The 26,151-nt window shown below is 43.1% G+C and overlaps 1 protein-coding gene across 1 annotated transcript; it reads right to left on the minus strand.

Moving 5' to 3' along the window:
• On the minus strand, window positions 1–25,907 carry LOC308131731 (high affinity cGMP-specific 3',5'-cyclic phosphodiesterase 9A; the record flags this gene model as incomplete). The annotated part of the gene is made up of 11 exons (XM_080498560.1): window positions 1–168; window positions 256–402; window positions 1,704–1,808; window positions 3,624–3,726; window positions 3,802–3,869; window positions 4,085–4,177; window positions 8,919–9,041; window positions 11,187–11,364; window positions 24,611–24,670; window positions 24,760–24,902; window positions 25,734–25,907. 11 exons carry the CDS (start codon window positions 25,905–25,907, stop codon window positions 1–3), a joined length of 1,362 nt encoding a protein of 453 aa, XP_080354686.1.
• Window positions 25,908–26,151: the final 244 nt, after the last annotated feature.

The raw sequence follows: 26,151 nt of genomic DNA on the forward strand, positions 1-26,151 counted from the left end.
TTAGGCATCAGGTCTGGCTTCTATCTGGTGGTCCTGTCTGCTCCCATCAGTCTCTTTGCTTTTGGTTGAGTTATCGCTGTGAGAGCGGTTCTGAGTCTCTCTCTCCAGAGCTTTCTCCATCTCCATGTAGTAGTTGAGAGCTTTCCTCACCGGGTCAATGATGTGTTGCTGCAGATTTGATGGAGGTTAAGTGGAGTTCATTTCAAAATATAGACGTTCAAATTAAGTTATATTCCCACACCATATATGTATTACCTCCAGGCAGGGGAAGAGATTGGCCAGCTCAATGAAGAGAGGCAGGAGAACAAATCTGATGAAGCCTGTTTGAGAAGAAGGCTTGGACACCTTGTCCCGGTCCATGAAGGGGGTGACTGGGAGGCCTTCCAGCTTCTCCATGTCACTCTGATGAAAGAAAGACACTGCAGAGATTACAAACACATCCTTGACATATTCCAAACTAGCAGTGGAGCAAAACTGCAGTCCTCCAGTGATCAGTGGAGGATAACCGTTTATATATTGGTTCAATCAACAGTGGCCACATGATCAGATTCAGCATTCACACTTTTAAAGGGGACATACGATTCGATTTTGCCAGTTCAACCATTTTGATTGTTTTAGCCATTTTGTTTGAGGTTTTTGCTTGTCTTTTGGCTTTTTCTTGTTTGTGCTGCTTTACCTTTCATAGAAACTATATAAAGAAGAAAAACATACTTTATTCCCTTAAGGAAATTATTTCTCTGCATTTCCGCTATCTTATTCATAATTAACCTGAACTAAAACACTCTAGGAGTAGTGAGCTGCCCATTGAGAGGCACCCTGTGTTGTAGAAAATCTAAGGCCTCTTAGATTTTCTGGCCTACATGTGCCTACATGTGAAACTAACTTATCTGCGAATGCCACAAAGGTCTTCCTTCCTCGTCACCCCGGATACTCCTGAAAACTTCCCCATCTGCCAGGTCATTGCCGCCCCAGGCTGGTTAGGACCTGTTGTTAAGTTGGAACCCCTTAATCAGTGTTGTTTTTGCTCCAGTTTATGGCGGCGCCAGAAACAGGCCTTGGAGGATGCGATTACAGGGAAGCGACTTTATATACAAAGGAGGAGAGTGTGTCGGGGGTAGGATTGTCAGAATGTGTGTGCGTGTGTTTGTGTGAAGACCTGTCTAATGTCTCTCTGTTTGTCATGTGTGGGAGATCTCCGGCTACATGTCTTAATAAATTCCATGTTCAAGCCTCTCAAACCACTGTGTCTCAAGTCTTCCTGTACCAAACCGGGCATCACAGGAGAGCACCAGAATATCCACTCCACCCTGGGAGCTGATTGGGGGCCAAGGGTTGTGTTCATGACCCACAGTGGTGACATGCCACATGTGGGATGCAACTGTTTAGAGTCACAGTTTAAGTCGTCTCTCTTTTTTTGTAATCTCAGCAATTTCATCTGGTTTAGCTATTTCAGCTGTTTTTGGGTTGGTTTTTTTCCTCATATAAGTCATTATATCTACTTTTTGCTATTTTCAGTTTTTCTAATATTTTTCAAATTTTTTTCGTCCTAATGTTAACTGAGTTCATACCTCCAAGAACACACATTAAGGTAACCTTGTGTCTTTATTGGTCCATCTGTTTCTCAGTGAAACCTGGTGGTTGGAGGTCTGCCACCTGAAGCCAAGATCCCTTCATGAGGAACAGTGGAGAAGTACGTGCTGTACCTGAATGAAGAATTCTTGTAGGAGACAGTCCAGCCAAGGCTCAGCCACCTCCATGGGACGTGCCTCATTGGATATATCGCTAACCTTGATCAGAATCATCATTAGCTGAAAGAAAAGCAGCAAAAGTTCAAAATAATCACATTTCACATCATGTTTGTGTGAAGTTAAGATGTCTGTCAGTGATGCAGTCTCAATGAGCTAATTACTTGTTACAACACCCCAAAGCCTGCCTCACTGTCCGACTCACAGGCCAACTGTTAGCTTAACTATATGAGTGTTTCTTTTTATGCTACAATTACAGAAAGATATTTTTTTTAGATATGGATAATATCGATACCCACATTAGTATCAATGTCCAACGATAGTGCAGTGATATCGATACTTTGGGTATATCTGAAATGTCCCTCCAAACTCTTTATCTATCGACTTTCACTTAACGCCAGAAGTGTTTTGTGTAGCGGCCCTGATAAAGACTGCCCGGATTCTCTATAAGCAAAGAAAAGGAGGCTTGTTGCTTCCTTTCGCAAAGGATAGCACTGATGCATCCTTTAGAGCCTCCTTTAGCATAGGAACCACTGATGCATCCTTCATCGAAGGAGACAAGCTCATGCTGCCGCACAATTCCTTGCAGCGACAACATTTAAAAGAATGGGCTCATCGGAGCATTCAGGGAAACTCAGGATATCGGAAAAAGGAGCAGATCATGTAAGTTACCAAAGCAATAATCTGCATTTAACAACTTTTGTCATGCCCTGCTCCTCTACAACCCCATTGTAGGGTTATAGTGCTGCAGGTGTGTTTCCCTCTCCTCTGCTGCATGTTTGAGGTGGGAGGGTCAGGTGGTTGTGCTCAGAGCTGGAGAACCCTGATTAACGATCTGGATTGGGAGCAGCTGCGGTTACCAGGTGGAGGCGGTTTGAGGATGTAGGGATTTCTTACCTCATAAGGATCACAAGGTACCATTTATGTTGAATTTGGCAGTTTGGTAATCATTTTGGAGTTTTTGACACAGAAGAGGTCAACATTTCATTCACCTTTGTGCACATTAATAAAACAGCAAACATATTCTAACTACCTATGTACAGCTTGGGGTGTGTGTGTGTGTGTGTGTGTGTGTGTGTGTGTGTGTGTGTGTGTGTGTGTGTGTGTGTGTGTGTGTGGCAGAGCAAACGTTGGTTTACAGGTTAATAACGACTCCTGATATCATTATCAATAGAACCCAATCACTGTAATAGAATCTAATATCATTATCAATAGAACCCAATCACTGTAATAGAATCTAATATCATTATCAATAGAATGCAATCACTGTAATATAATACTGTAATGATAATTTTGGTCAAGTCAACCACAACTCGGCCACCACCCAGTGGTCGCTCTATGGCATTGCAACCCATCCCCTCAAACACACAAAAACCAACTCACTCAACCACACGGACACAGACGCAATACATTTAGCTTAATTAAAATAGTAAATTAGTTAAATTTAACTATTCCTGGTGATTATTGTGTATTTATTGTGAAATTTTCTGGGTTGTAACCGTCTACGGTCGAATTTCACACCTTCTCTTTATTTACAGATTCGCCTGTCGGGTCCCTTTAATGAATAAATAAAAGATTGATTCCAATTAATAATTTGAATCAATCATTTATTCTTAATAATATATTAACCTTAAGTAACTAACTAATTACTTTACTGTAATAAATGAATAAATTACAGTTTACTTCATTTCATAATTTCCATTTTTCATAAATTACTCACACTGATTTAAAGCGAAACACCAAATATAAATTCCAACAATAACAATGGTATTTCTTCTCTTGTTTCATAGCATAATACAACCTAAGCATATCTTTCATCATTTATTTGTCTGATAATCCCAATGTCAAGGCATGTTGCTGTGTCTCTTCCTGTATTACCACGTCTCGATGCTCCTTGTTGGTGAAGTCGAAGCTGGGAAGGATAGACTTGAACTTGTTGAGAATCTCGTTGTGTCGTGTCATGTCGGTGGCCAGAATACATCTGCAATTACCCCAGAAATACAGTGAATCATGTTCCCCATTCATGAGAATGAGATGGTGAGGAAGACGAGCTCACTTGATGATCCCCTCTCGTATTCGTTTGTACTGATCCTTGGACAGATTTCGAAAGATATTATACTCCATCTAAAAAATATAGGTCACAGACAGTGACAAACACACTCACTCCACTACAAACAATAGAATCACCAATTATCTCAAATCCACATTTTTAGATGGTGGGGAGAAACCAGCAGTAAACTCTCCCACTCACAGGGAAGAACATGCAAACTTTAAACCCAGTTTCCAAGATATTATGTGAATTGATCATTTTCAGCACGAAACAGGTTTTCCATTCTTACCCTTTCCAGAACCTTGAAGGCTACAGCACAGTGGTGGTTCTCCAGTGGCGAGATGTCATTGTAGCGAAGAGCAAGTTCAGTCCGTGCATTTATCTGGAATTCAAATAAAATTACTTATAAACAGTTTCTAAAGGTTTGGGAACTATAGTCAATAAATAGTGTTTGTCAGAGATTGCTAACCTCACAATTTGTTATTCTGTATTTTTTTTTAAATTGGGAGGGAAAGAACATCAAAAAGGATTGTTTGCCGACGTATATTGTTTTTCTTAAAGCATTCTGACAAAGGTTTTCTGGAAGCAATGAGACTATTAGAATGTTACGGTGGATATTTAGGATTCACAATTAATGTAAAAAAAAAACCCCCACAGATTTTGACGGTAAATTACTCACCTATCGCAGGAACTAAAGGACGTATACAAGCTCAAATGGGATGCTAAAATAATAAAATACCCGGGTATCAACATTGCGAGTTGAATAGACTATGACGCAAATGACATAAAAGTGAACCAAGATACTAGGAGGGACCTGGATGTATGGTCGGCTATTTGTTTGCATTTCAGCTCAAGAATAGAGATAATCAAGATTAACATTTTACAGAGACTTCTGTATCTATTTCAATATTTTCCGGTGATAATCCCACAAAAACAGTACATGGAATGGGACAAAAGGATGCCAAGGTTCATATGGGAAGGAAGAAACCTAGGTTTCGTTACAAAACCTTGCAACTCCCTAAAGAGAAAGGAGGTCTTGCTTTGACAAATTTCAAAAGAATATTTATACGCAGCACAAATACGACCTCTGGTGTGTTGGTGCAATGGTGCTTTTGTCACAATATAGAAAGATATAGAACTGGGCACTATGGACACAGCGGTACGGAACTTGATAGCACAAAAAAGACTGTTGGGAAAACTGGTTAACAGACTGGATATAATGACATAAAGCTACAGTAGAAATATGGAATGTAGTGGAAGAAAAGTATAAATTGGAGGAGGAGATAAAGAGACTGAGTTGGTTTGCATTTGACTCCAGGTTTAAATCAGGGGCAATTGATAGAGGAATTAAGCAATGGGTAAACAAAGAAATCACAGCAATATGCACAATCATGGAATGGGGTAATTAGCCGCCATCACCTCCAGAGTAGCAGATAATGACAGTGTGTCATCACGCACCTGCCCATTGGGCCAATCAGTCAAGCTCATTTCAATGCCAGCGCTAGAAACTCTGCTTGTCCTATGGCGTTCTGTCAATAACAATTTTAAATCTGATTGGCTGATGATACTGTCACTCAACATTTTAACCAAATAGCAGTGTCCAGCTTCAATCAGAGGTGAGCATGCGCACGTTCCCCTGTGTGCGCACATGATTCTCCACGGTGCACCTCAACAGGTGAGCACAGTCACACTGATGAGGAAGTCTCTCTATAGACAGAGGGAGAAAGCAACGTGCCAGCGTTTGGCTGTGTGCATCAGAGGGAACATCAGACACGTGCAGTGCAAAAAACGGATGGGAAAAAAAAGACTGAAACCAAAAGGGCTACGGGTGAGCTCAAAATGATTGGAATGTTGAAATGTGATCTCATCATTGTATAGTTAATTTGCTTAATTAATTTACTCAGTTAATGAAGGTGCTTAATTCAGAAGATGAGAAGAAAAAAGGAACGATAAAATCACTCTAATTTAGACAAAGGATGCTTTAACTTTTTCAAGAGAAAAAATACAAAAACCTTGTAATAAAGATAACCTGCTATCAGTAATACAATCTTTAACAGACTATATTAAGGCTCTCAACAGGCTAATAGCGCAAATAAAATCTAATAAATACAAGGCAATGTATCTCAGTCAAATAACATCAAAGAAAAAAAACAACTTAATGCTTCCCTTTCTTATAATTTACAAAATACATTTCTAAATCTGCATCAATCCAGTGAGCTGTTAAACTCAGCATTGACACAGGACTGACGTCCAAGCTCCATTTATCACTGGTGAAACTTACAAAGGATGAGAGACCTTCTTTAAGGAGACATTCGATGTGACAGTACACTGTGTGGAGCTCTGGCATGGTTACGTCACTGAAATGTTTACATCCCGGTAGCACGTAGCGGCGCGCCACGTGACAGAGAGTCGGCGAAACCCGGCGTCTTTCACCACTGAGAGAGGCTGGTCATTCTATCCCATGAATTCAATGATTTTCCTGGTTAATTGCTGAGCCTTCTGACTGTCACACTCATAACGACAATTGCTTCCAAGCATGAGCTGCGTTAACGGCCGTCTGACTGTTGTCGTGAGCCTCGAAAACTCACCATACTCCGTTGAATGTTTGTTCTTCAAATGTCAAATCAAGTTTGTTGTGTTGAAGCCTTTTAACGTGCTTCCCTCGCCAGGTATTTTTTCATTGCCGGATACAAACGTTACATCACTCTCACAGATCTTAAAACAATTCCACACTACAAACACTACAGAACACCAAGGACCAAGGTGGCTTAGAACTTCCAAACTTTTACAAATAAATGACTTTATGTTGTAAAATGGATTAATCAGAAACCCTTAGATGAAGGCTGGCTAGATATTGAAAAAACATTCTGTAAATATCTCCACATCAGAGACCTTCCTTTCTTCAGTCCTGTCATCAAAAAACACAGCTGCTTTAAAAGCATCAATACAAACACATCTCTGACAGCTTGGTGGGAATTTCTTAAAATGATCGTCACTCATTCCCTGCAAACTCGCACCATCTGGAACAATCCTGACATCCAGCAAAGGAAGAAACTAAGGTTTGGGCCAGCTCTGGGTTGGGGGTGGTTCTGCTGGGGTGGAGTCGGGGTGCTGGGCGTCGGGCCCTGGCCAGGCTCTCTGGCTGGGGTAGGCTTCGGGGCCTTGGGGGCTGGGTTCCCTCCCCTTTCTGGTGGGGGTGCCCACTGTGGTGCCGGGGGTGGCCCTGCCTCTTCCGCCACCCCCCACTGGGGTGGGTTGGCCCTTGCTGCCGTGCTCCGGGTCTGCCTCTGTGTGTGTGTGTGTGTACGTGCGTGTGTGTGTGTGTGCATGTTCTATATATAAGTATGGGTGTCATCTTGAGTGAGTATGTCAGGGCAGGCTTCCTGCCCGGGTCCCCCCAGCACCTCCCGCTGTGGTCCCACCGTGTTCCGGGGTGAGTGCGGCTGGAGTACGGGGGCACGCTCGCTCAGGTGTGGTTCTCCCTCCCTATTCGTGGTTGGATTGGTGGAGGATGGGATCTTGTAGTGGCCCGGTGAGGGCCTGACTGGTGGCCTGGAGAGCGGGCATCTGTTTCGGATGCCCCCCGGACGCCTCCCCAGGGAGGTGTTCCGGGCATGTCCCTCTGGTTGGAGGCCTCGGGGCAGACCTAGGACACGCTGGAGGGACTATGTCTCTCAGCTGGGGTTCCACTGGAACAGCTGGAGGAAGTGCCTGCGGTGATGAAGTCTGGGCAACCCTGCTCGGACTGCTGCCTCCATGACCTGGCCCCGGATAAGCGGCAGAGAATGGATGGATGGACTATCTTAAATTGATAAACATAATAAAAATGCTTTCAGGGTTTAAAAGTAGACTGAGTTTACTGTTTGGTTAATGGTAATCTTACAATTGACTTCTCTCCGTTAATTTAGTAAAGAATAATAGTTTAAAATAGACTTTAACGTACTTTAATATGCTTACCAGAACTTGTATTTATTTGTATTTATCTTGTTTAATGGAAAATCTTAAACTTATTTCTATTGCGTTTTATGTTCAATGGGTTTTCACCTTTCTTGTCACCTCATCAATGGAGGAATGAAAAACAAGAATGAGTGAATCTTAACTTTGGTCAAGTCCTTCCTTTTTCAAGTAGGGGAAGCCAAGCTATTGTAGAGAAACTTGACAGTATTATTATCATTATTATTATTATTACTGCAGAAAAACAAACATTCGAAAGGCTGTACTCAAAACAAACTAGATACTATAGCAATTCACTACTCCCACCTATTGCACTAAAATGGTTCTGAAAATGTACATACTGCATCTTTAAAGGAGTCATCAGCTGGTATTCTCACATATCCAGTCTCCCCTTAAATTATCTTTAATCCAATTCTTAAAACTTATTAAGAAAATTAATCATGCTTTGAACTTGTTCTGACCCTTTTTCTACTTCCTCTTGCAAGAGTTAAAGTAAGATTTTGCCTTTTATGGATGTTCGGCAAGTATGATTGGCTGCAGGAACCGTCAATCATGGTGATAGCATAGTGATAGCTTAGCAGTCCTTTGTTTACATAAAAATTAACTATTAAAAATGTTTGTGGAGCCATCTACCAACATCCGCGCTGCAGAGCAACACACCCCAGAGATCCTTAATGAAATACAGGAGTCATTTGTAAACCACATAGGGTTCACAGTGTTTACTATTCCCACTAGCAGCTAGTGGCTGGCAGCTGGTGGCAAACCACAAAATTTAACAGAGGTGTATTATCATATTAGCCTCCTATGTTTACAATGATACAGGAGCACAATCAAAACCTCACGTTTTGGGGTGTGCCCCCCTTGTGGGCGATTCTGGATTGAACAAAGAGCCCCCCCCAAAAAACAGCCACTTTCCAATTCTAGATTTTTAGGAAAGTTTCAACTGAGGTCCAACACAAATGTACATGTTTTAACAAGGAAAAATGTGGCTACCACGCTGAAAAGGCTACTTTCTTCAAGCAATTTCATGTGAGTTGTTGACCTTCAACTAAAAAGGCCTCTGTTAAGGTTCAGTTTCAGAGTTCAGGAATTATCCTGCAAAGTGTCATATCTCTTGCCACCATAGTGTTTTACCATCTGCTGAGGCACACACAAGAAGGCTCACGTACCTGATAGGCGTTGTTGTATCCTGTGTGGTCGAGGTCATGGCAGATGGCCGAGGTCAGCATGATGAGCAGGTCGATGCTGTCCATCTTACTCCTCAGGTCAGTCAGCCAGATCAACCCGTACATCTGCTCAGAGACATGGCAAACAGTTGACCCTGACCCTGAACATGGACGCCAATCCCATGGGTGCTCCAGTGCTTGAGCACCCACTGAAAAGTTTGGGTACTGGGGGATAGCCAACAAAAAAAACAAACAAAAAAAAACATATTTGAATGAATTCTTTGAAAAACTACCACTTGACAACCTTGGGTTCATGTACAAGTCATCTTATTTTTATGACAGCATCACTCAGTTTAATAGTTCCGATAAAACTTTCAGCCCAAATGAAATTTTATCTTTATTGACGGGAAATGACATGATAGAGGAGAGAGAGAGGTGGTGGCTCCATAACTATGACCCTGAGATTTTTCCCCATCATTACAACAGAAAATGGAGGTTTTAAAAGTAAAAGGTCAAAATGCCACCTCCTCTGATGGGACTACAACTAATTTCTATTAATTTATGAGGTATTAAAAAAGGCCACGCACATTTAAAAACACCCATATTAGAAATCAGTTTCCACTTCATTCATTATCTGTATTTCTGTTTGAGTATTAACAAATCCATAGAGATGCTGTGTGTGGTGATGTGGGTTTTAGCCATTGGCGCAGAACTCTGTAATGACAGTTCCCATTGCCTATTACTGCTATTACCACTAAAACAACAAAGAGGCAAGGTAACTGTTGTGGTAAATACAGATTCATTAACAGCCGTTAGACAGTTTAGTCATAGGCCTTCTCCAAATGTTGCCATGTTTTTCTGTCTTCAGCCGTCCTTCCCCAGGTGGTACTTTTGTAACATTTAGATCATCTGGCCAACAAGATTTCTGTCTTCCTCCATATCGTTTCCTCTTGGTTCCCATTCTGTCATTTATTTTGTCCATCGGTTGTCAGTCATTTGAGCTATGTGGCCTTCCCATTTCCACTTCTGTTGATTGATGCATGCTATGATGTCTTTCAAGTTGGTTTGCTCTCTGATCTGCTTGTTGGTTCTTCTGTCTCTCCAGGTGATGCCCAGCATGATTCTTTCCAAGGCCCTTAGTGTTGTCTGGAGTTTGTTCTATAAGGCTTTTGTTAGGTTCCAAGTTTCACAGCTATTTATTATTGTAGGTGTGATCAAAAGCTTTTCTTTTGAGACTCAGTGGTATCTTGAATTGTTATTCATCTTCAATATTTGAAGATGTCCTTCATTTGGCCAAATGATGGCCATCACAAAGCAATGTGCCTTTTTACTTTGTTTGTTTTCTCAGTCTTGGCATCTGAATCTTCATCGAGGTAAACTTATTTGTCCAGTGTTTGGAGAGAAACGTGTGTGAGAAATGTGATGTCTCTTCCTGCAAGAATAATTTAATAAAATTGTCTTAAACTTCCTGTGTATTCTGTCTCCTGAGGAAATTCTCTTGGCAACTTTGGAGATAAATAACCCAGTCAACTATAAAATAAAAGGCCTGCCTTTCTGGAGTGGCCACCCCAGGCCCTTTCTGGAGGCTCCTTACTGCCAGCAAGTGGCAACCATACACCCTTTCTGGAGACTCTTTACTGCAAGCAAGTGCCGACCCTACGATCTGCAGCTCCTCATCCATCTCAGTCGTGAATTAAAAAGCAAAGGAAAAGAGTGCAAGTGATTTTAACAAAATATGCATTCTTAATGAGAGAGTTTGCTCTTTCAATAAAGTTAGTTGAAAAAAGTTGGATTTGTATTAAATATTTTTTCTGTTTTGCAGTACAATATTAAGACAATGTTTGTTCATGAATTAAATGAATCAAAAAGAACATATTTAATCAACACCTGGGATATGAAATAAATGTATGCCATGCTATTTCAAATAACTTAACAGTAAGATTTTGTTTGGTCATTTTTTGTTTCATTTCAAATAAAAATAAAAGGAATTTTTATTATTAAATGCATATCAGGAAATGGGAAATGACCTGATTTCCATTTTTCGATTTGCAATTTTAAAATGAAAAACGGGAGATGGCTTGTCTCCCGTTTTTCATTTTCCAATATCAAACCGTAAATCGAATGGCCAGAAGGCACACGGACCCTAAAAGTCCTTCAATTAGCCTTCACAATGATCACATAATTGTCCTGTTGCATGACCTCCCTCCCTGATTTAACCTGATGGGATTGGACCCTAACATAAAACCAGCACACACACATATACACACTCACCATCTGAGTTACACAGAAACAATGTTTGAAGTTGTGGAACGGGATGTTGTTGTATCTTCGGTAGATTTCAAACAGGAACCGGTGCAGAACTTCTGGCTCAATGTTGAAGGTGGCTGTGAAGTCCAAGTCTACATACATGACCTGCAGGAGCACCATAATCTCTGCATCCTCCCACTGCCTGCACACACACATGCACACACACACAGAACCCAAAAATTAACTGCATGTTTCAGAGTGTTTGTATTGAGGATGAGCAAGTACACCACTATCTGTATCTGTATACGTATCTGTTCAACCATCTAAATCAAGGGTGGGGAACCTCAGGACTCCGGGCCGTGTACGGCCCGCGAGGCCATTTGACCCGGCCCCCAAAGCATTTTTCATATTTATTAATTATATTTTTTTTATTACTCTTATTTTTTAGTGACTGTACACGTAAGTAAACAATAATATGCCATGGGGTCCGTAACAGAAAATGGATATCTAATATATGATAGAGAGGGGTCATATGATTTTACGTGACATATTGAGCGCCAACAGTTAGCGGCAGTGACCGACTTGATTGACAAGCGCTGCATCATGGCGACCGCTAAGAAAAGAAAGGTGAATCTTGAATGCCGTATGTTCCAGGAAAATTGGACAAATGAATTCTTCTTTGTCGAAGTGAAAGGCGAGCCTGTGTGCCTTGTATGTGGCGATGGGTTGGCAGTGATGAAGAAGACAAACCTCGAGCGCCATTACACCACGAAACATGCTAAACTCCAGGAGTTGAAAGGACAAATGCGTTTGGATAAAATAAATGCTCTTCGTCGGACTTTGAGTGCCCAGCAAGCAGCTTTCTCAAAACCAGAGTGACAGAGAAAACACTGCACGAGCAAGTTAAGTGAATTAATAGCTAAAAAGCTGAAGCGCCATGCCGAGGGAGAGTTGGTGAAGGAGTGCCTCGTCGTCGCCGCAGAGCTGCGTGCGCCAGACAAGGGGAAATTATTTCAAAGCGTAAGCTTGTCACGAAGAACCGTTTCAGACAGGATAACCCACATGGCAAAAGATATTGAAAAAACGCTTAAGGACAATGCAAGAAACTTTGAATATTTTTCTCTGGCCTGCGATGAAACAACAGACGTCACAAACACAGCGCAACTCGCAGTTTTCATGCGTGGGATTACAGCTGACTTTCATACGGAGGAGGAGTTGCTGTCTTTGCAAGCCATGCACGATACAACCAAAGGTGAGGATTTGTTCAAGGAAGTTGTTGCGGCCATAAACAAATTTGAACTGACTTTTGAGAAGTTGAGCGGCATCTCTACTGATGGAGCACCCGCCATGGTCGGTGCACAGAAGGGACTGACTGCGTTCATCAAAAAAGAAATGAGCCGCCTGAATCTGGATCCAAATGATTTACTTGTATGTCACTGTATCATACATCAGGAGAGTCTGTGTGCACGTTCCCTGAAGCTAAACAATGTGATGAAAACCGTTGTCATAAATGTCATTAAAAGCAGAGGGCTGAACCAGCGCCAGTTCAAAGAGCTGCTCAGCGAACTCGAGTCAGGGTACGGCGATCTGGTTTATTACTGTGAGGGGCGATGGCTTAGTCACGCAAATATGCTCTCACGGTTCTACGCACTCCGCGAGGAAGTCAAGCACTTCATGGAGATGAAGGGAAAACCTGTCACGGAGCTCAGTGATGGCAAGTGGCTCAGTGATCTTGCCTTCATGGTGGACATTACCAAGCACCTGTCAGAGCTAAACATCAAGCTACAAGGTCCCGACCAGCTCATCAGCTCTCTACTTTCAAATGTGAAATCATTTGAAGTGAAGTTAAGGCTATGGCTATGACAACTGGGAAGGGGAAACACTGTGCACTTTCCCACTCTGCAAGAACAACAGCCTGATGTCACAACTGAATATGCTGGAGAGTGTGCAAAACTCAGTCAGGCATTTGATGAGAGGTTTTCTGATGTGAAAATTTTACTAAATGAACTGGACATTTTTGCTATGCCATTCAATGTGCAACCAGCTGATGTGCCAGAAAACTTACAAATGGAAATAATTGAGCTTCAAAGCAACAATGAGCTGAAAGCGAAGTACAACAACCTGCCTCTGCTTGAATTTTACAAGCTGTACGTTGATGCTGAGAATTTTCCCATTCTGAGAAGACATGCCCTGAAATATGCATCTCTGTTTGGGACAACATACCACTGTGAACAGTTTTTTTCAAAACTAACTCTTGCAAAGACCCGCCTCCGCTCAAGACTGACTGATCCAAACTTGGAAAACCAGCTTGGAGCAGCATCATCACTGCCAGCTGACATCGGACGCCTCGTCAAAGATAAACAGTTCCAGGCATCGCATTAGGTGAGTCTGACATGCATAGACATTATGATCCTCCATCTGTCCTACCTTTGTATTGTATGAACGCTAGAATGTATGCTGCTACATTGTAAGGCCCTTGGAGTACTTTCTAAAAGTTGATTTGGCCTTTGAGGTGAAAAAGGTTCCCCACCCCTGATCTAAATGATCTGTATCTGTATCTGTACTCGGAGTGGGCAGGGCCTAAACCGGACGTGGGGGTGGTTCAAGTGAAACTGGGTGGGGCTACATTATTACTACATTATGGGGTTCATTATTTTAAGTCTGAAATGATGGATATGGAGTGATCAGAAGTTGCTTTATTTATTGTTTATTTGAAAACTATTCACAGAACAGCCTCAGAATTGAGATTCATTGTTTTATATATTAAAAAACTATATACTATATTCCATATACAGTATATAAAGCTTCATTTGTAATATTTATAATATATTTATTTTCATGAACAGCCATATAAAATAAACATATTAATATTGGCTATTTTGTGTGTTCGGCTACATGTGTGTATGTGTATAAGTGGTCTGTAAGGCTATTTATTTTTTTAATAATCTGTGTGAACCTGGTGATTAATGTAAACATCCAGTGGTGGCAAACAAGGAAATAATATGTCAGCCTTGTTCACTGTATTCTTCTCAAAAGAAGAAACAAGTTCAGTATGAGTAAAGTTTTCCAACTGACAAACTAAGAGAAAGCAGATGGTGAAAAAATAATAATCAAAAAACGACTGGAGTGGAGGCAGTGTCCAACACGACACGAGTTGTTTTCAGCTCAGTCTTGTAAAATGCACCACGTACGTGACAAAACAAGACCGAAATAGAGGCAAGCTGAAGAAAATCTAAGAGGTACTGAAAAGAGCAACATGGCTTGAGTCAAGCCAAGCACAGAGAGTTCAGTCACTGTCTATGTGTGTGTGAGAGATGTGTGTGGAGGGAGGAGTGGGCGCTGTGTGACTGGCCAATCACAGAGCATGAAGACAGTCGTTACCAAATTAGAATTTTCCTTCAACAGCACAGATATTGAGGAGTTTTACTCGTATCATGTTTTACTCGTATCATGCTCGTATTCATGAAAAATGCTTTATCCGTACTGGATACTCATCTGAAACAAGTGAAACGATACTTTATTTGACAAACCTTTATTTGCAACTGACAAACCCCAAAGTGAAGAATGGATCCTTTTAGTGAAACACCATAATGGTGAGGGATATTTTACGCTCTGAAACATTTCTCACCAACTCCCTAGAAAGTTTCTGCAGATCTTCCGGTAATTTAACCGCTGTGTTTTGAAACTGCAGAATCCATTCTAGAGGTTCACTTGTTGATGTTTGAATCTTGGTCACAGTTGTGGCAGCTCATCTCAGGACAAGACTTTTAAAGTTCATGCAATTATTGACACAATTGATTAATTAATTGTGTATTAATTGTGTATTCACAATTGTGTATGGCACATTTAGGCAATGAAATAATAAAATTGTGAAATAATTATATATGTCTTTTACATAAAATGTATTGTGATTTGAATTAATTAATGGCACATTTTTAGATTTTATTCCAATTTTAATAAATGAATGACACATTTAATAAATTATTTAATGATGTATTTAATTATTTAATTTTGGCACAATCAGTCCTCCATACTGAGGAAGCTCTGCCTAGTGTTTTATAGTAAAATTGAGTGATCAGAGTGCTGTGCCAATCTCTTTATATTGTCCAATGAATTAATATTGTATGATCTCAGAAATGTATTCAACAGAATCGGCAATTTCCTGCTATTATTTGCATTATTTGTGATTGGCCAGATGCTGCAAACTTCACCCCTTTTATGTGCATGCACACGAAACAAGGATAGTCCTCTGGATAGTCCTGGATGAATTAATGAGTTGACAACCTGCTGTGGAGTAATGCTAATCAGGATGGCAAACGTCTGGGTAAGTCAACTGAGGTAACAGCTTTGTTTGTAGTATTGTCTCTGGTGTTTACCTCATCTGTATTTATTCACTTAACTAGTCATTTTTACTCATTTATTTTTGTATCCAATATTTAGGATGTGAGCAATAAAAGTGTGAAGACCCAATCTGAAAGCAAGAAATTATTAGTGTCCAAGCCCTGAAAGTGCAAACATCCGAGTGAAATCCTAGAGTTCATGGGGATCTGAACCCTGAGCTGGACGAGAACCCTATTGAAACTGTAGGGATTATTATTATACGAGAGCCACTCTGGCGGTCACATTCAGTGGCGCTGATGTGACCCCGCTTTCTGCCCAAAAGTGGATGTTAATGAAATCACATCCAGCGGTGCTGACCACCGGAGTAGCGGCGCTGGAGTTTGAGCAGAAAGCTCGGACGTGACACAAACTCTTCTCCCACAGGCTCTCTCCAGTCGAGAGAAACTATGACTGCTCGCGGTGGTGTGGGCTCTGCAAGAATGAAGACAATTGTTGGAGGGTGCTACAGTCCTGTTCATCATATGGACAGACCATAAGAATCTGGAGTACCTTTGCTTGGTCCGCAGGCTCAACTCCTGTCAGGCGCACTGGTCCCTCTTCCTGAGAAAGTTCAACTATACTGTCTTTCCAACCTGGATCCCAGAACATCAAACTTGATGCCCTGTCTCGGCTCCACTTGTACCGTTCCTCCTTCGAGTCACCAGACCTCATCATCCCGTCATCCTCCGTCTCAACCTGCTCTGTCTGTGCCCGCAGTAAGTCCTCCCATCAACCTCTGGCGGATCTCCTGCTACAACTGTCGATTCACAGCCAGCCCAGGTCCCTCATCGCTGTGGAGTTCATCACCGGGCTCCCGCCTTACAACGGGAACACCAGCATGCTGACCATAGTGGACCGTTTTTCAAACTCCGTCCTCCAGGTCCCACTCCGGAAGTTGCCAAATGCCCAGGAGACCGCCGACCGCCAACGCTGGTCTTCCACGTGTTCAGGCTCCATGGCATTTCCATGGACATTGCGTTTGACCGGGGACCTCAATTCACCTCCCGGGTGTGAAAAGCAGTCAACTCGGCTCTGGGGCCAATGGCCAGCCTCTCCTCTGGATAACACCCCCAGACCAATGGCCAGACAGAGCAGGTGAACCAGAACCTCGTGGTGACTCTCCAATACATGGCTGTGCGGCTCAAGTCCCTCACCTGCTCAGCCACTGGGATGTCTCCATTCATGGTCCATAACGTCTTTCAACCTCCCCTCTTCCCAGATCAGGAGCTCGATGGCTGTCCCTATTGTCAAGGATCACCTTCGTCGGGTCCAGGAGGTGTGGAGATCTGCCAAGGCGGCGCTCTCCCAATCCGTGGAGTCCAATAAACAGCTCGCAGACCATCACTGCACTGCTGCTCCGGACTACAGACCCGGGCAGATGCTGTGGTCCCGTTACCACTTCAAATCATCGATGACCACCCTGCCTTCATTGTGTCCAAGAGCCTGGACGTGCGGCTCTGGGGTCTTGGTTTCCAGTACCTTGGGGACTGGGAGGGGTACGGTCCGGAGGAGTGCACCTGGCTTCCCTGTCGACTCATCCTGGACGAGGTGCTCATCTCGGACTTCTACGCCAAGCACCCGGACAAGCCGGGTAGGCCACCTGGTGGCAACCATTGACGGTGGGGTATTGTGAGGATCTACACCTCGCACTAGCACTGGATCCTCCCTCCCTGACAAATCTGCAGGTGATTACCTAATTTATTCTTTCCACCTCTTAAACACTACAGTGAGGCGGATCCGGTGCCAGAAGATTGAGTTCCTCATCTGAGTCAACAGCTTCATTCATGCACCCCACAGCTTCTCGCTCCGAGCGTCCTTGGCGCACCTCCTCTCAGCATAGCGCTCCCTCCTGCTGTGGTCCTATCGCCCGTGCGCTCTGCGGCTCATCGCCCCAAGCGTCTCCAGCACACCTCTAGGCACAGCGCTCTGACTGGCTGCTGTCCTTTCACACGTGCCCTCTGCACTCTGGAGTCTCTGATCTTGGCTCCCCAGGTCTTGTGGTTTCAAATAAACTGTCAGTAAACTGCACCTGCTCTACCTCCTGGTCTGCTTCTGGGTTCTGAACACTGCAAACCAGCTCCCAGCCGTAACGCTGTGCTCGAATCTCACACCTTCCCTTTTATTTAAGATTGTTATATTTACACAGAAACATTAACTAACTTAAATAAACCTTTTTTTAAAATGAGACTGAAATTTTGGTATTAGCTATTTCCAGTTTAACTGGTGGTGCCCCATTCAATTATTAATTGATAAATAACCAATATATTCAAATGAATATTTTTGTATTAATAAATTTTTTTTGATAATTTTTTTTAACTTTTAAGCAATTCCTTAAAGGTATACAGGAGGATTTTCAGGAATTTTAGGAAAGAACCGCCCTCTCCACCATTTGAAAAAAATGCGCATGCGCAACGCTATATCTGCTCCCGAGACGGAACGCCTACTAAAACGCGTGCGAGAGACATGCACGAGCCCAGTTCTCCTCGTGCACGCTCTGTTTACAAGTCACAAGTCGGCATCGCTCACATAAGCTCACTTTACAAGAAGATTTGCACCAGAGGGGGTGAAACTGTGTAAAAATGTCAGAGAACAATGCGTCGGGTCGGCCACCGGCATGATGAGAACCGTGTGGAGTGAGCTGCGCGCAGGGACGGGCACGTACGACGGGCTTACGTCATATATCACCAGAATGATTGACAATTGGGAGGACCAGTTATTTTGATGATCCACCCGGAAGAAAAAAATCCTCTACTATACCTTTAATTACTTTAGGAGTTGTTAATGAGTAAATTACAGTTTTTCAATTTTTCATAAATTACTTCCAGTGATTTATTAGTTTCAGTTCAGTGATCTATTACTTACAGTAATTGTAACACTAATAACCAACCATAAATCCAAACAATGGCTTCTGTTGCCAGCCGAAATCAGATGTCGTTAATCACTGTGTGTCATGTGTGTAAGTTGTTATCCGGACTAGCTGAGTTCTATGTCTGCTGCTTTGCCATCTTATGTCAGGCTGAGAGCAGAACAACCTTGTCCTGGAACCAGAGTCAGGCTGTAGAGTTAGATACTGAAAATCTGACTGTTCATTCTAAGCACACATAAAAACCATGATAATTGTATTGCTAATGTAATATCCTTCAATGTGAAACTGCTCCATATGCTGAAATGTGCCTGAAACATTAGGTGTTATCACAGTGCTGCCCTGAACACATCCACATTCACATTCATAGTGCCACCCGGTGGTGAGAGAGAGTTTCACATACCATTGCCAGAAACTTTTTGATTGAATAAAAAAAAATGCTTAATACACACACACATGAAAGACATTAAGAACAGAACAGCAATACCCTATATACTAAAATATACTAAAATATGCTAAAATATACTAAATATACTAAAATTAGTATTAAAGGACAGCATACAACATACATTATTACTTAAAATCACAGAGAAGGGAACGGGCCAGCTGCAAGTTATTCAGTTCCTCTTCTTCCAGCTCTCGGCGAAGGCGGACGCTTCTCTCTCCTCTCCTCTCTCCCTCGTCTTCCGCACTTGCTGCTTCGTCCTGTACTGTCTCGTGTCAGATCCAACAAGAGCCTCTCTTCACACCCCCATCCGAATTTAACCGGAACCATGGAATTGATCAGCTGGCCTCTCAACGCGATCAACCAAATTTTTATGACACGACGATCGGGCAAAGGAGAGCCCGCATGTCCCGTTGGGACGTTTGCAGCCGGATACATGCCGGATTCCTGGGGTTCCTGGAGGTCCCTGTGTTTGGCCATTCATTTTAAAAGGCTCATTCCCTCCCTGCTACAGGTGAGGTTGTTCATGTAGGCAGAGAACAGAATGGGGGATAGAATATATCCTTGTGGGAGCCCTCTGTTTAAAACCAGTCAACTGGATTTAAAACCATTTAAAAGCACCTGCTGTGGTCTTGCCGTGAGGAAGTCTTTTATCCATAAAATCACAGTTGGGTGGATCTGTAGGTTCAGGAGGCAGTGCAGCAGAGTGTCAGTGTTTACGGTGTTAAAAGCCGAGGAGAAATCCATAAATAAAATACGAGTAAGTGGTTGTGCAGAGTCCATGTTTTCCACAACTGTATTTAAAAGAGTCAGGCTTGCGTCTTCCACACCTCGTTTTGCACTGCAAGCGAACTGGAGGGGATCCAGTTTGTCGGACAACATATGTGACATTAATTCACACACCACTCTCTCCATGCATTTGCACAGGACTGATGTGAGGGCCACAGGCCTGAAGTCTTTGGTGTCCTTAGCTCATGCCTTTTTGGGGATGGGTATGATTGAAGACTCCTTCCACAGGTTGGGGGCACAGCCAGAGTCCAAAAGGTGCTGGAACAGTCTGGTGATGACTGGACCCAACTGTACAGCACAGTCCCTCAGCCCCCTGCCCCTGAGCCTGTCAGGGCCAGAAGCTTGTGAGGGTTTACCCTCAGTAAGATGGAGGTCACAAGCTGCTCATCTACTGTGATGGCTTTGTCGTCAGTCTGACAGTTCAAACGAAAGTGTTGTGACGTGTTGTTTTGGTTGAACCTACTGACGAAGATGTTTAGTTCTTCTGCAAATGAGGCAGGGTCTTTGCAACCAGCTGCAGTTGATTTGGTGGCACAGCCCATCATGATGTTTAGTCCCTGCCATGCCTCCCTCACATTCCCACATGTTAATTTCTATACTTTTTTCCTGTAGTTATTTTTTTGCAAGGGCAGACTGCCTCCTGAAGTCCTTCTCCAGCTCTTTCACCCTTTGCTTGTCCCCCTGAAGAAATGCTCTTTTCTTCTTGGTTAGGCAGGCTTTCATGTCTTTGTTGAACCGTTTTTTATTGTTAGGGTAGATGGGGTTTTTTTTTGGTGGGAGTGACAGTGTCCTCACAGAATGAGAAATACAAGGTCAGTACTTCTGTCAATGAATTCAAATCCCCACCACAATCATTGAAAAACAAATCCCAGTCTGTGAGCTCAAAGCAAACTCTGAGTGTTTCAGTTGCCTCATTGTTCCAGATGTCAATGGTTTTTGTTATTGTCTTGCATGTTTTAAGTTGTGATTTGTATTTGGGTAGCAGCAGGATGACGTTGTGGTCTGACTGACCGGGGGGGGGGGGCCTGTATTTCTTCCCCCAGAAGAAATACAGGCTGCGCATCAGTTTGATTGACAGCTCTGTGGTAGTTGTCAGTGATCCGTTCTGCCGCCGTGTTAAAATCCAGACCAGGGACAGACGCTAAGATCACAGTTAGCTGGGAGAACTCTCGGGGTAAAAAATGCGGTCTGAAAGACAAGGTCAACAGCTCTCGGTCTCTCTCACTGTAAAGTTTGTTGCCCACTTCCTGTTGACAACCATACAGAGCCCGCCCCCAATCGATTTGCAGGTTCTCGCTGCATCGCGGTCAAAGCGAATGATGTTAAATCCATCCAGTTGCAGGTCTGTGTTCCCGGTGAGCCAGGGTTCCGTGAAGCAGAAGAGGCTGGTCTGTCGGTAGTCCCAATTGAACTGTAGGAGGGTAGAAAGTTCATCTGTCTTGTTTCGAAGCGATCGTACATTAGACAGTGCAATGGCCGGTAACGGGAGACGGCTGCCTCTCCTCCTCAGTCTGTTTCTGATGCCTCCTCTGGACCCCCTCTTCCTCCGGATGCGTTTTTGCTTCTGATTGCGAAGTATCTGACGGGGGATATTGTCGGTGAAGAAAGATGCGGGTGTTGGTACTGGCAGCTTGTGGCCAACCTCCAACAGGTAGCTCCGTGAATATGTGAGTCTACCTGTGGTGGTGGTGAACGGCTGTGTAGGTGGCAAACAAAGTCCGTTTCCTGGCCATAGAGTCATCAAAACCAGCCACAGGCCAAGCGAATAAGGTGCTGCTGTAGTTAGCTGTCCATTCAAGTAGTCCATTCTCACAAATATCCACTCAAAACAACGAATTAAACATAATAAACACGCAGACTCTCAGAGCCGTGCCAGGAGTCGCTCAGGCAGAATAGCGACCCCCAGGAACCATTTGGCATTAAGTGTGAATGTCTCAAGTTGAAATCCTCCTACACAGACCCGCCCCTCCCTACACGCAGAACACGCGCTGTGCGTAGGGCCCCGCGATCCATGGGGGGCCCCATTTTGCGCAAGTATCATCATTCTCTGCAAATGCGCAAAGGATGCGCGTGCATTTTGCCGAGAGGCGCGTAGAGCACCGCCACCAAGTCAGCCCGAGGCCGGAGAGAGAGAGAAAAAAAAAAGAGACGCAATGATTGAAAGCACAAAGCATCACCATTTGACCAATCAGCGGTCAGACGGGCCGGCAGGCAGTTGTTTACAGGTAGAGAGTAGAGAGAGAGAGAGAGAGAGAGAGAGAGAGAGAGAGATGGCTTCCAAACGTCAATACGATTCGGGAGCTAGCAAAAGAAAGAAAAAGTCCAAACAAGAAGAGGCTCGTGCTTCACTTGAAGGTGGGATGTTGTTGAAAACTTACCTTCGCTCATCAAAGGTGCAAGAACGGTTGAGTGGCCTGGCTGTGATTAGCATAAACTCAGAAGTGGCACAGCAGCTGCCATATGATGAGCTCATTGATGACTTTGCATCCAGAAAATGCAGACGTGTGCATCTGTAAAGTTTTTGTTCCACTGTTGATAGAGGCTGTTCATTTGATTCGTTAGTAATTGTAATTTATTATTATTGTTATTGTTATTGTTACTATTATTAGTAGTATTATTATATTATTATTATTATGTTATTGGAAGGGGGGGGCCCAAAATAAAATCCTGCTTAGGGCCCCCACTTGGCCCGGGGCGGCCCTGCTCCTACAGGGTAAATCCAAGAGACCTCAAATTTGGCCTGTTTATACAGTCCTTCCTGATGAATAGGGTATCAAAATGGTTTGCCATGAAGCAAGAAGTGATGTGTATTTCTGCTCTGCATGCCATCAGGATGCCCCCCACAGGGTGTTTTTCCACTGGAAAGAACCAAGTTCTCGTTCGGGTCCAGGGCCATATTTAGCACCAGTTAGCAACAACTGTCTTTCCACTGCCAAAGCCCCGGCCTATCAGGAGCTAAAAGGGTGCTACACTGGCCCCACTTCATTGCTGGGCCAAACCGGAGCCAGACGCGTCATCAGCTGGGGGCGGAGTTATCACTTTAGTTATTGCTACCTACAAGGTGGAAGAACCAGCTTCCTGAAATCAACAGCAAACATGGAGTCCTGGCGAGGTTATAGAGGAAAAAATAAAAACAACGCATGGGAATGACTATAATAAATCACTGACTGAAGTTAATATTGAAACATCTGACTCAGACACGTACAGAAATAAATTGAAAGGAGCAGAGATCGTAATGTACACTATGTAATGCCCAAATGTTGAAAAATGAGACTCAAACTCATTCATGCTGTTTTTTTGTGTGTTTTTTTCTCTCTGGCCACTCCAGGGCTCCGGACTAAAACAAGATGGACGTGAAAAAACACTAACAGAGTGACGAGGAGATGCAATGTTTTCTGTCTCTTTGGTCTGAATCCGAGGTTCAGGTCAGACTATATGGAGCGACCCAGGCCAAACCACTGTTACAGTCCGTCTCCTGGTTCCTGGACCAAACCACTGTTACAGTCAATCTCCTGGTTCCTGGACCAAACCACTGTTACAGTCCATCTCCTGGTTCCTGGACCAAACCACTGTTACAGTCCGTCTCCTGGTTCCTGGACCAAACCACTGTTACAGTCCGTCTCCTGGTTCCTGGACCAAACCACTGTTACAGTCCGTCTCCTGGTTCCTGGACCAAACCACTGTTACAGTCCATCTCCTGGTTCCTGGACCAAACCACTGTTACAGTCCGTCTCCTGGTTCCTGGACCAAACCACTGTTGCAGTCCGTCTCCTGGTTGTTCTATGAGTGCTTTCAGCACCTAATTTGTGCGATCAGTGACGTATCACGTTTTGGAGTGACGCAATGACGTGGCTCTCACTTGGCTCCGTTAACGGTGGAAAAAGAACCAATTCTTTGGTGGTGCTCATTTAAGAACTGGCCCTGAACTAGAACCTGGTTCTTTTTGGTGAAAAAGCCCTAACAGTGAGGAAGGGGTAGTGATTCCTTCACTTCCAGTTTTCGTGTTGAGATTTATTCTCAAAGCGGAAACATTAAAGTTGTTTAGATATACGATATATATTGAAATATCATTTTGTTACATTTCCTGAAAGCATCTACAACATGACAAAATAATGACAAACTCAGCTACTGGCTGTGAGCCTCAGCTAGTCGCTGGCTGACTTCACTGAATCCACTGTATTGAGGAGGGGAAAGGTCAATTTGTTCATTTGGAAGTTTTTGAATAGAAATTACATTTGTAGCATGGAAATATCCAATTTTCTTTAACACCTGATTTTACATCTCTCTTTAGCGTGAATACATTGAGCATCCAAAACTTGAAAGTTGCTCCTGATAAGAAATGGAGAATTGACGGTAGCTGGGTTGTTGGTGTTAAAAAAAAAAAAACCCTTGTGGATTTTATGAATAATAAATAAAATAATAAAATCATTTTCATGAATGATGTTTCGGCAAACCCTGACCATAACTGTTGACCTAGAAACAGACCTTTTGTATTATAAAATTCAAAAGGTTTCCAAAGGTTTGTGTTTATAAGGAACACTTCCTATCACCCTTACGCTGTGACACATTAGTTTTAGTAATTTTTCTGTACATTACCTTCTGTCTACCCACGTCTATTGTTTGCTTTAAAAGCTTATGGACAAATGAAATATTAACCAGCCTGTGTAAATGCTGTATTTCCACCGAAGCTCACTTCAAAGCTGATTAAATCTTTTGTGAGGACCTTCTTTGAATAACCTAGGCCTCTGCTGAGCCATTCATATTTAGATGAGAGTGTTGATCAGAAGAAAATGGGTAAGGGCCTTGTTCCCCTCATGAGATGCATCTGAAGTGTTTGTTAGCTAGCAGTCTGCCTCATTGAGGATGCAAGGATCCATGTTTGTGATCCTACAGATACTAAGAATCCCATCAAGTTGATAAACGTTGATTTTATGGATCTATCAATAAACACATCTTCAAATTAAATCTTACCAGTTATCAAAGGTTGGAGTTTTCAGGTACTGTCTCACTTCCTCTGATACCTCCAGGGAGCTGTAACAAATTCAATGACTGAGATAAACAATTAGTTTTTCATGGTCTGGTTTCTGCTTTGTGACAATAGCTTTAATGTAGGATCTTACCTCATTTGCAGGAACTTCTCATGTACATGTTCACACTCCTCCCTGGTTTTATATAGGGTTCTCTTGTGGTAGAATGGGGATGGCTTGAGGGTTCCCTCTGAAAGATCTTTGAACAACCCCAACCAGCTGAGATGCTCCACGCTCTGAGACAGAGTTGGATAACATTGCATATCTCTATGAATCTATAATTATTAACTGTGAAAGACAGAAACTGTGTCTCATACAAACATTAAGACAATGACAAGGCTAACACAGTTATGTGTCTCAATTATCGTTTATTTGTCTTTTATTAACTTTTTACAATCATGTAAATCGAGGATTAAGTAAGGTCGAGCCTAAACAAAAACAAAAACAAACAATACAACAACAAACAAACAAACAAACAAAGAATAACAGAACAAACAACAAAGCAGACATGAAGAAAAAGAAATATGGCTACAGGCCATGGTCACAGTGCATAGCATGTCTCTTCTGTAATCTGCAGTAGCGTGCGTGGTGTTTCATCAGGGCCATCCTTACTCTGTTAGTGTCTCCTTCGTCACGGCCTTACTCCCGGTCACTGTGAATCCCCATTTCCTGAGGTCGTCTGCTGCTTGTGCGGTGCTGTTATACGTACATGATAGTGCTGGTTTCAAAAAACCCTCTCATCCAAGTTAGCGATGTCAGGAAACGTATGCCATTTTCCTTCAGTACTTTTTTCACTGGTGCATATTCCTTTCTCTTATTCTGCACATCTGTGGCATAATCGTGGTCAAAGTACACCCGTCGCTTTTGGAAGTGCAGCTACTTTTTCCAGGCGACGCAAAGAATCTTCTCCTTGACCGAGAACCGAAGAAAGCATTCTACAATTGAATGTGGCAGAGAATCTGCTGGTGGTCTTGGTGGCAGTGCCCGGTGTGCACATTCTATTCCTGGGTCGGGGCCAAACTCGTGTATAACTCCATCTTTACAAAGTTTTCAATAAATGTACCCACAGAGGTGCCCCCTGCACCCTCTGGGATGTCATAAATCTGGATGTTGTCACGTCGCGCCTGGCCCTCCATGTTGGTCAGCTTCTCTTGTAGAGCCCATTGGTTAGCGAGCAGCTGGGTGAGGGCTTCCTTCACCTTGATGTCCCGTCGCTCCGTGTCGGTCATGTGTTCCTCCATCTCTCCGATTTGTTCCACTGCACCTTCAATCTGGTCTGTCACTTCCTGTATTTTGTGATTCATGTCTGCCGTTATCTCGTCAAGTTTTTTATTAATGTCATCCAGAAAACCGGTGTTGAATTCTGAGAGTTTGTCAGAGTGTTGCCACTCCTACAGCCATAACTTCACTGACTGCCTTTCTAATTAAGTTCAAAGGTTCCTTTTCTTTACAGTTACTATTTACCGTGTCCAGGTGGCCTCCTGC

This window comes from Blennius ocellaris, assembly GCF_963422515.1.
Source record: "Blennius ocellaris genome assembly, chromosome: 6".
Classification (NCBI taxonomy): Eukaryota; Metazoa; Chordata; class Actinopteri; order Blenniiformes; family Blenniidae; genus Blennius; species Blennius ocellaris.